The 11,758-nt window shown below is 31.5% G+C and overlaps 1 protein-coding gene across 1 annotated transcript; it reads right to left on the reverse strand.

The window, feature by feature from the left end:
- Window positions 1–2,846: 2,846 nt before the first annotated feature.
- On the reverse strand, window positions 2,847–4,541 carry LOC148764148 (uncharacterized). The gene is made up of 2 exons (XM_088803989.1): window positions 4,517–4,541; window positions 2,847–3,783 (listed from the first exon to the last, which is right to left on the reverse strand). The coding sequence occupies exon 2, from the start codon at window positions 3,775–3,777 to the stop codon at window positions 3,010–3,012; it is 768 nt and encodes a 255-aa protein (XP_088660115.1). The 5' UTR covers window positions 3,778–3,783; window positions 4,517–4,541; the 3' UTR covers window positions 2,847–3,009.
- Window positions 4,542–11,758: the final 7,217 nt, after the last annotated feature.

Consider the following 11,758-nt stretch of genomic DNA (forward strand, 5'->3'; position numbering starts at 1 on the left):
GGGCTTAACAACACTATCCCCCTTAAAATAAAATTTTGACCTCAAAATTTCATGTACTGAACTCAGAGAAAATGTGGGGGTATTGTTTTCTCATATAATGCTCGAATTCTTATGTCTTCCCCTTTATAGGGAATTTCGATTTGTTCACCTCATTTACCTCCAATTCAACTCAAGTATTTCGCTTATGTCTATTATTATCCTTTAAAATCAGATCAACAATAACCTTCACAATTATGATATCTTATATTGAGACATTAAGCATGCTTCTATTACTATCATTAAGCTTGAACCATAACTCCATCTCAATCATACCAATTTCGATCGCATTTTATTCTTATTTAGGTATACCAATCACTATCTTATTACTTCATTCCATATCAAACTTCTCGACTTTCATTCATTCATCCTATCCTCATACACTATTGTGTAGTTTACAACATCATTAACACGCCATACTCATTCCTGTACATATCCTCAGCGTTCAGGAAAATTAATGGCTTTAATTATTTCTACTTATTTCATGTTTACTTTGCATTTAGGAAATTTCAATCTTCTTAATCCTATTAATCCATCTCATATGGCTTAATCGTACTATATATTATATTCCCTTAACTATTTCTCCAAAATTCCTTAGGTCACCATAAATCGTCTTCTGATAAGATTCTTAATCGTTACATTATCTATACAACTCATCAAATATATTGAGTTCAAATCTTGAACCACTAAAACCATTATTCATTTAGTTGGGTACATCACTACTCCACACATACATATACATATACATTCAAATGTCTATATTCCTCATTATGTATACGAGTCTCTATTTTCAAATGCCTTCAGACTAATTTCTCTTAATTCATTCCCATCCACAATCAAGATTCAATAGAATAAGCTTCATAATTCATACAAATTCTCATCATGCCTGTGTATAGTTCCTCATCATTTATATACTTATATTCTCTTCTTATCGTTTCCAATTATATGCTTAAGTTTCCTTGTACTGTATATCATTGCATCACAATGTCATCTCCATTGAATTATAATTTATTATGCGTGTATGTTTTATAATCCCATTGGTATCTCAAAAATTTATCTTGACTTGATCATTGCATCTTATGCAATACTACAATTCCTAAAAGTCATCCTTATTCCTCGATTATCCTTCATGTCTCCTATATATTGTATCCTTATTGCATTTCGATATTGATTTGTCACTTAAAACTCAGATTCATTTGAATCATGTATGCCTCACGCATTTTCGAATTCCAATTCCCATAATATATTAAGAAAGTTTCATTATCTGACTTCATTATCAAGGTTAACTTCTATCATCCTTTATTCCACTCTTTCATATGAATATAACATCATTCTTCCTTAACTAATTTACAAATTGTACTTGAAATTACAAGACTTGAAACTAAATTCTCCTCAAGTACTTTTTAATGTTAATACTTATACCACTCTCAGCTTATAGCTTCCTTTTTATAACTACATAACTAAGTGCTTGCTTTCACAAGATCCATGGCAGAACTTCTCTTGAGTATTTCCTTAGGGATATTTATTTTAAATTTATGTCTCATAACATATGATCATTTAACCCGTAACTTAGCCATTTGGCTCCTTAGCAAGTTTCAAAGTCACGCATCTTATGCCCATCATGTATAACTTATAATTCTTTCTCAAGGGCGTGTAAACATTCTTGAAACACTTAATCACTTATTTACTCTTTTATACACCAAGTATATCATTTCCATAAAGGCATGCCCAACTACTCATGCTTCAATTTATCTCCATGGGTTTCTAGCATGTCACCTAGTTTACTTGTGTTGTTACTAATCCTTTCCTTTCAACAAGGTCAAGACAAGATCAGTATATTCTCATAACAATATTCTATATAAACTCATTTGCTATATCATTATTGAAATCTTTATTTACATTTTCCTCACTTGCTATTGACATCTCTTATCAGTATCTCATACATTCATCTAACCTTTCGCTCGCTTCCTCTTTAGTCTTTAACAAGACTTAATCTCTTGTCTTCTTTATTTCTTAAGATTTGACTTCAATCATCATATTATTCATCATAACACTCCACATGTTAATTTATTTTTATGTAGCCATCTCAAAAATTCTCTAACTTTTCTTCCTCTTACATGCCAATATATATAAGGTAATAAAAAAAAAAAAAAAAAAAACTTTGTAATTTCACTCATCATCTTTATCTTAATACCTCCCAATGCACTTAAGACTCCAAACAACAAAGCTTAGCATGAAAACCAATGACCATTCTTCAACTCGTGAGTTTCATCTTCATGCCACTCTCAATTTGCTCTTGCTTGTTAGCCATTAGGGGTTCTTAACGCGACAGTGTTTGAGAGTCAGTACTGTGGCGTTGCAACTATTTGATTTCACTTTATCCCAGCAACTCTTCTACCCTTAAAGCTACTACCTCAATTATTCACAATCGTGTGGCTTCCCTTCGAGTCTATACCACAATTAGTAAGACTAACTTTCTATCACAAGTTTGCGATCAAAACATTGATTTAACATATTTATTTTGCCACTAGCATTCATATATCTTTACCATAACATTTAATACAAGTTTGCTTAAGCAAAAATCTCCAAATTTATTCATAGCTACATGTATCTCAAATTGTTCATCACTTATCATCAGTCAATAAATCCCACTCGAAAATACCCTTTCCATATTGTATAGTGATTTCACCATATAGCATCACTGCACGATGTTCCTCCATTCTACTATCATGGATACTCCATAGAAATTAATTAAAAGATTTACGTACCCTAACTAATGCTAATTCCATTTAATCATATCTTAAATACTTCAAACTTGTAAATTACAACTCCAAATGTATGTCCATATATTGATAATCTTTATATATTTCATGATCATGAAAACTACAACTTACAAACTAGCTTTCTATCATACGTACTTTATTAGAGCACTAATTTCAACTTATTTAATCTACCCTTGGTGGTATGTCAAAATCATCCCTGTCTCGGTTGCAATCCAGAGGAATCTCTCCTCTGTATATCCGTATGAGCTGGTGGAGATGGAGCAGCTACAGTAGCCCATCCTAACTGTGGACAATCTCTCCTAATGTGACCCAGTTGATCACAATGAAAACATCGTGCAGGCCCTCTGCACGGCCCAACATGATAATTCTCACAATTTCTGCATCTACGTGAACTTCCTGAAACAGAAGAGTTTTTGCCCCTGTTTGGTGGCTGACTAGAAGATACACTTAGATTTCTCCTTTTTGCTAACTCAGCTCGTAGACTCTTATTTTCATTCGCAAGCTTCTCGGCTCTTAAAGCCATTCGCACCACCTCTTTAGCCACGGTTGCGTCCGACTCACCCATAAAAGAAACACAACTATGTTGCCTAGCCTCTTTAAGCTTCTTAGAATCAGAAACATCCAGCACTGGTGGTGGGACAGGAGGTGGGGATGGTGGTACTGAAGGAGCAGCCAGAGGAACTGTAGGAAGAGCTTGACCAGCTTGAGCCTGGCCAGCAATAGCAGTAAAGAAGGCTGCTAATGCCTGAACTGCCTCAAGAGGCATAGCAAGAATACTAGTAAGTGGCAGAGGAGGTGGAGGATGTGGAGGAGTCTCGGTTTGTTCAGCAGCAGGTGCTGCCCGAATGGTGGATGCAGTCGATTCCTCCTCTATTGCACCTAACTGACGACGTTGAAAACAACCTCTTCCCCTCCCAGCTGATCTAGTGAAAGGTGGTTGTTTGCGTCGAGGAGACATAATAATCTATAAGAGGGAACAAAGTGAGTTTAGGCAACCTCAGGCTCTATATGCTTATGCATGTATTTTATTCAACCTAACCTAACTTAACTCGGGGCCACACTGACACTGTAAATTTTTAAAACAGCTTTAAAATAACTTTAAACCCAAAACTCTAATCTTTCAAACCAACAGCTCTGATACCAACTTAATTGTCACGACCCGGAACTCCCATCGAGCCCGTGACAATCGCCGCGACGTCTCAATTTACATTCATTACCCAGAATGTCAACCGAGACCCCGCAAGGCTTTAATATCAGCTTCTCATTTCCCCTGTGGGTAGCTGTTTCCAAATACCACATTTTAAAAGATTTTAAACTGTTTCCAACTTAAACAAATGAAATAATAATTTCCGTCTCACAGGGGTATTTTTGTCATTTATCCCAAAAATCTCAAAAATCATCTAAAAATATAGTATGTAAGTGGAAAACACATATTTCTTAATCAAAAATAATTTTGGATGTCTAAAACATTCGTTTAAAATGGAATTATGACTGTTATAATAAAATAAAAATATTCAATAAAATATTCAATTTTCACATAAAACGATATTTTAAGAACACTGCATAAATAATTTTTATAGCGTAAAAGCAAAATAAATTCTTACATACCGTAATACAGATAACCAAAGTATAGAATTTAATTTACAGTGACACGTGGGCCCCCGAATGACCAAAAGTATAAAAAGAAATGAACCTACAGTCTTTGGATGTGGCAAGTTCAACTGTAATCCTCGCCGATATCAGTTATCTACAATCTATTCTGAACCTGAAATGGGTGGAAATGAGGGTGGTGAGATTATAAAATCCCAGTGAGTAAACAAACATCACTCAAAATATCTAAAGTCGAGTAAAAGGAGACTATTAAAACATTTCATCAAACTGTAATTTATCATCTTTCAACTTATTTCAACCAAATGAAATCAATTTATTTAAAGCAAGTAATCAGTATGGCTTATGAATTTCTTAAAAAGCTTGGCTCATGCCAAAAATTATTATCATACTCAGTTATTTGGGATACCTTGGCCGAGGGCTATCCCAACTGAGTCCGCCAAGGCTATTAGAAAGTCATGTTTTTATTTTGAAAACATAGCCATTCCTTGACGTTGGCCGAGTTCCCCTTCACGAGGTGGTTTGGCGTGAAGTGAACTCTAAAAGTTATACCTCAGGAGTTACCCTACTCGCCTCTCCAACCGAGGTAAAAATATAACAGGATTCCGTGCCCCTCTAATAGGCTAGTCTACAGAATCCAGCCCACTGCAGCAGGTCAAACCCACCATACAATAAAATTTTGACAGCATGACAGGGCTAATATATTACTACCCAGCTTGCAAGGGTAAAATAAAGCAATTCATACAATTCATAAAAACATAGCCCAGCCAGTCATACCAATACAATAACATAAGCCATTAATTCAATTTTAAATTTACAACATATCAGTGGTCTCCAATTACTCTATTTGCAAAATCGTTATTTCGTTTCAAGACAATTTATAAAATATTTTCATTTAAACTCATTTTGTTTACAAAACATAAAAATTTACCATTTGAACTCATTTTCATAAAATTCACCAAAACCGAATAAAAACATACTTTAGATAATTAAAATGATGGTAAGGTTACTCACCGTGTCTAGAGTGGGGATTTTTGAAATACTAAGACTACTAGTCCTCGGGTGCAATTCCTTTGCCTTTATCGGAGGACTCACCACCTTGACACAGTAAAAAATCGAGAAATTCACTACATTGGTAGTAAATTGAAATTAAACTAATTTAGACTACTAATGCTTGATATGGAATGCAAAAATGTCTAAATTTTTGCCTAAATGCGGTGTTAGCCTATTTCGGTCTTTTACCCGATAAATTGATATACGCGTCCGTTTAAACTCCAAATTAATTTTTTTCAGTTTCTACACCTCAATTGCACCCAAATTGACTTAATGTCCCTCAGTGTGGTGCAAATTATCAGTCCCGATAACAGATTACGAAAATACCCCTAGTGGGTAAAAATTTGTATTTTTGCTCCGAAAATATCCATTATTTTTCTAGGCTCATAATTCATCATTATTCATCATAATTCCTCAAATAACCATCAAGATCAGCAGCCAATATTCCCCTAGAAAATTCAGCATAATGGGTTTCAATGGGAGAAAATTATATTTCTAGCTTATTTTTGCTATATTTCAATATAACTTAACTAAAATCACTTAATTCAATTAAAATCAACCAAAAATCAAGCTCAAAACTCATCCATGGAGGTTTGGCCAGCATGGGTGTCCATACCCACTTTCTAATTTTGCATGGAAATGAGAAAAAAATGCATGGGTAGTGAAAATCACAAGGAAAATCAATGAAATTTACCTTTTTAATGCTTGATTTCTTGATTTCTCTTGATTTTCTCAAAATTTTTCAGGTAGGATTCTTGTTTTTTTTTTTCCCCTTTTCTCCCCTGGTTTGGACAGCTGAAGAAGATGAGAATTCCGGAATTTTTACCTTTTTAAAGGCTAAAATAATATAATATTATTTTATTCATTTTTTTAATGTTTTATTAATTCCTTAAATTCTAGCCATCCATTTGTTTCCAAATTTTCACCATACACTTGTCCCAAATATCCATAGCTTAGGTAAAATTCTCAGACTTATCCAAAGTCTTGGTGGAGTAATTTTTAAAATTTACACTTTTACCCCCGTAAAAGTCAAAAATTACATTTTTGCCCCAAAAATTGAAAAATTGCCCATAGACATATTTTTCATCCCTTATACTCATACCATTCTCCAATTTGTCAAATTTGATCTAAATTCTCTCAAAATCACAAATTTTGTCCGCGAGTGGCAAAATTACGATTTTGTCCCTACACTCTAGAAATCACTGGAATTAAACTTTTTCACTGCCAAACCCTCAAATTATACTCCAATACTCAAATCATACTCCAATAAGTCAAATGGGGCTAAAAAAATTCTTTTCTAAAAATTCCCATTGTGTCCTTGGGTGGCAAATGACCATTTTGCCCCTGGACAGTAAAAATTCTAGTTTGACTTCAAATTGATCCTCGAACTCCAAATCACCATATTAAACCATTCTGGGACTTTAATATTCTTAATTTCATTTTAAATTCTCTATTTGATCTAGTTCGAGACTTAAATTAACTTAATTGTACCATTTGGTACATTGTCGTCTTTTAACGATTTTTCTTTCAGGGCTTTCCAAGTATGCAAGCATATTGTCAATCATATGAATGACATGGAAAGTATTTTATAAGATCGGGCTTAACATTTTAGCTTAACGTTTCCCAAGCTAAGCATTCAATTATAATCTGTTTTAGCAAAAAATGTAAAAAATTCAACTTGAAATCAATAATGAGAATATAAAACCATTTAAAGCAAGTAATAAGGCTTTTGAAGACATAAGCGACAATAAATGCATTTTTCCTGTTAATAGATGGTTTTAGCCTAACGTTTCCTGAGGTAAACATTCAATTTTAAACTGTTTCAACTAAAAATGTAAAAAAATTCAACTTGAAATAAATAATGAGATTATAAAACCATTTAAAGCGAGTAATAAGGCTTTTGAAGGCATGAGCGATAATAAATGGACTTTTCTTGTCAATAGAAAGTTTTAGCTTAACATTTCCCAAGCTAAGCATTCAATTATAATCTGTTTTAACAAAAAATGTAAAAAATTCAACTTGAAATCAATAATGAGAATATAAGACCGTTTAAAGCAAGTAATAAGGCTTTTGAAGACATGAGCGACAATAAATGCATTTTTCCTGTTAAAAGAGGGTTTTAGCCTAACGTTTCCTGAGGTAAACATCCAATTTTAATCTGTTTTAAATAAAAATATAAAAGAATTCAATTTAAAATCAATAATGAGATTATAAAACCATTTAAAGCGAGTAAGAAGGCTTTTGTAGGCATGAGCGACAGTAAATGGACTTTTCTTGTCAATAGAGGGTTTTAGCTTCACGTTTCCCAAGGTAAGCATTCAATTATAATCTGTTTTAACAAAAAATGTAAAAAATTCAACTTGAAATCAATAATGAGATTATAAAACCATTTAAAGCGAGTAATAAGGCTTTTGAAGGTATGAGCGATAATAAATGGACTTTTCTTGTCAATAGAAAGTTTTAGCTTAACATTTCCCAAGCTAAGCATTCAATTATAATCTGTTTTAAAAAAAAATGTAAAAAATTCAACTTGAAATCAATAATGAGAATATAAGACCATTTAAAGCGAGTAATAAGGCTTTTGAAGACATAAGCGACAATAAATGCATTTTTCCTGTTAAAAGAGGGTTTTAGCCTAACGTTTCCTGAGGTAAACATTCAATTTTAATCTGTTTTAAATAAAAATATAAAAGAATTCAATTTAAAATCAATAATGAGATTATAAAACCATTTAAAGCGAGTAAGAAGGCTTTTGTAGGCATGAGCGACAGTAAATGGACTTTTCTTGTCAATAGAGGGTTTTAGCTTCACGTTTCCCAAGGTAAGCATTCAATTATAATCTGTTTTAACAAAAAATGTAAAAAATTCAACTTGAAATCAATAATGAGATTATAAAACCATTTAAAGCGAGTAATAAGGCTTTTGAAGGCATGAGCGATAATAAATGGACTTTTCTTGTCAATAGAAAGTTTTAGCTTAACATTTCCCAAGCTAAGCATTCAATTATAATCTGTTTTAAAAAAAAATGTAAAAAATTCAACTTGAAATCAATAATGAGAATATAAGACCATTTAAAGCGAGTAATAAGGCTTTTGAAGACATGAGCGACAATAAATGCATTTTTCCTGTTAATAGAGGGTTTTAGCCTAACGTTTCCTGAGGTAAACATTCAATTTTAATCTGTTTTAAATAAAAATATAAAAAAAATTCAATTTAAAGTCAATAATGAGATTATAAACCCATTTAAAGCGAGTAATAAGACTTTTGTAGGCAAGAGCGACAGTAAATGGACTTTTCTTGTCAATAGAGGGTTTTAGCTTAACGTTTCCCAAGGTAAGCATTCAATTATAATCTGTTTTAACAAAAAATGTAAAAAATTCAACTTGAAACAAATAATGAGATTATAAAACCATTTAAAGCGAGTAATAGGGCTTTTTAAGGCATGAGCGATAATAAATGGACTTTTCTTGTCAATAGAAAGTTTTAGCTTAACGTTTCCCAAGCTAAGCATTCAATTATAATCTGTTTTAGCAAAAAATGTAAAAAATTCAACTTGAAATCAATAATGAGAATATAAAACCATTTAAAGCAAGTAATAAGGCTTTTGAAGACATAAGCGACAATAAATGCATTTTTCCTGTTAATAGATGGTTTTAGCCTAACGTTTCCTGAGGTAAACATTCAATTTTAAACTGTTTCAACTAAAAATGTAAAAAAATTCAACTTGAAATAAATAATGAGATTATAAAACCATTTAAAGCAAGTAATAAGGCTTTTGAAGGCATGAGCGATAATAAATGGACTTTTCTTGTCAATAGAAAGTTTTAGCTTAACATTTCCCAAGCTAAGCATTCAATTATAATCTGTTTTAACAAAAAATGTAAAAAATTCAACTTGAAATCAATAATGAGAATATAAGACCGTTTAAAGCAAGTAATAAGGCTTTTGAAGACATGAGCGACAATAAATGCATTTTTCCTGTTAAAAGAGGGTTTTAGCCTAACGTTTCCTGAGGTAAACATCCAATTTTAATCTGTTTTAAATAAAAATATAAAAGAATTCAATTTAAAATCAATAATGAGATTATAAAACCATTTAAAGCGAGTAAGAAGGCTTTTGTAGGCATGAGCGACAGTAAATGGACTTTTCTTGTCAATAGAGGGTTTTAGCTTCACGTTTCCCAAGGTAAGCATTCAATTATAATCTGTTTTAACAAAAAATGTAAAAAATTCAACTTGAAATCAATAATGAGATTATAAAACCATTTAAAGCGAGTAATAAGGCTTTTGAAGGTATGAGCGATAATAAATGGACTTTTCTTGTCAATAGAAAGTTTTAGCTTAACATTTCCCAAGCTAAGCATTCAATTATAATCTGTTTTAAAAAAAAATGTAAAAAATTCAACTTGAAATCAATAATGAGAATATAAGACCATTTAAAGCGAGTAATAAGGCTTTTGAAGACATGAGCGACAATAAATGCATTTTTCCTGTTAAAAGAGGGTTTTAGCCTAACGTTTCCTGAGGTAAACATTCAATTTTAATCTGTTTTAAATAAAAATATAAAAGAATTCAATTTAAAATCAATAATGAGATTATAAAACCATTTAAAGCGAGTAAGAAGGCTTTTGTAGGCATGAGCGACAGTAAATGGACTTTTCTTGTCAATAGAGGGTTTTAGCTTCACGTTTCCCAAGGTAAGCATTCAATTATAATCTGTTTTAACAAAAAATGTAAAAAATTCAACTTGAAATCAATAATGAGATTATAAAACCATTTAAAGCGAGTAATAAGGCTTTTGAAGGCATGAGCGATAATAAATGGACTTTTCTTGTCAATAGAAAGTTTTAGCTTAACATTTCCCAAGCTAAGCATTCAATTATAATCTGTTTTAAAAAAAAATGTAAAAAATTCAACTTGAAATCAATAATGAGAATATAAGACCATTTAAAGCGAGTAATAAGGCTTTTGAAGACATGAGCGACAATAAATGCATTTTTCCTGTTAATAGAGGGTTTTAGCCTAACGTTTCCTGAGGTAAACATTCAATTTTAATCTGTTTTAAATAAAAATATAAAAAAAATTCAATTTAAAGTCAATAATGAGATTATAAACCCATTTAAAGCGAGTAATAAGACTTTTGTAGGCAAGAGCGACAGTAAATGGACTTTTCTTGTCAATAGAGGGTTTTAGCTTAACGTTTCCCAAGGTAAGCATTCAATTATAATCTGTTTTAACAAAAAATGTAAAAAATTCAACTTGAAACAAATAATGAGATTATAAAACCATTTAAAGCGAGTAATAGGGCTTTTTAAGGCATGAGCGATAATAAATGGACTTTTCTTGTCAATAGAAAGTTTTAGCTTAACGTTTCCCAAGCTAAGCATTCAATTATAATCTGTTTTAGCAAAAAATGTAAAAAATTCAACTTGAAATCAATAATGAGAATATAAAACCATTTAAAGCAAGTAATAAGGCTTTTGAAGACATAAGCGACAATAAATGCATTTTTCCTGTTAATAGATGGTTTTAGCCTAACGTTTCCTGAGGTAAACATTCAATTTTAAACTGTTTCAACTAAAAATGTAAAAAAATTCAACTTGAAATAAATAATGAGATTATAAAACCATTTAAAGCGAGTAATAAGGCTTTTGAAGGCATGAGCGATAATAAATGGACTTTTCTTGTCAATAGAAAGTTTTAGCTTAACATTTCCCAAGCTAAGCATTCAATTATAATCTGTTTTAACAAAAAATGTAAAAAATTCAACTTGAAATCAATAATGAGAATATAAGACCGTTTAAAGCAAGTAATAAGGCTTTTGAAGACATGAGCGACAATAAATGCATTTTTCCTGTTAAAAGAGGGTTTTAGCCTAACGTTTCCTGAGGTAAACATTCAATTTTAATCTGTTTTAAATAAAAATATAAAAGAATTCAATTTAAAATCAATAATGAGATTATAAAACCATTTAAAGCGAGTAAGAAGGCTTTTGTAGGCATGAGCGACAGTAAATGGACTTTTCTTGTCAATAGAGGGTTTTAGCTTCACGTTTCCCAAGGTAAGCATTCAATTATAATCTGTTTTAACAAAAAATGTAAAAAATTCAACTTGAAATCAATAATGAGATTATAAAACCATTTAAAGCGAGTAATAAGGCTTTTGAAGGCATGAGCGATAATAAATGGACTTTTCTTGTCAATAGAAAGTTTTAGCTTAACATTTCCCAAGCTAAGCATTCAATTATAATCTGTTTTAACAAAAAATATAAAAAATTCA

Source organism: Theobroma cacao, chromosome 2, assembly GCF_053813885.1.
Source record: "Theobroma cacao isolate CCN51 chromosome 2, ASM5381388v1, whole genome shotgun sequence".
In the NCBI taxonomy this organism is placed as follows: Eukaryota; Viridiplantae; Streptophyta; class Magnoliopsida; order Malvales; family Malvaceae; genus Theobroma; species Theobroma cacao.

Bases quoted from the DNA above. Each gene is read 5' to 3' on its own strand.
- LOC148764148 (XM_088803989.1), bottom strand. From the start codon at position 3,777: ATGTCTCCTCGACGCAAACAACCACCTTTCACTAGATCAGCTGGGAGG.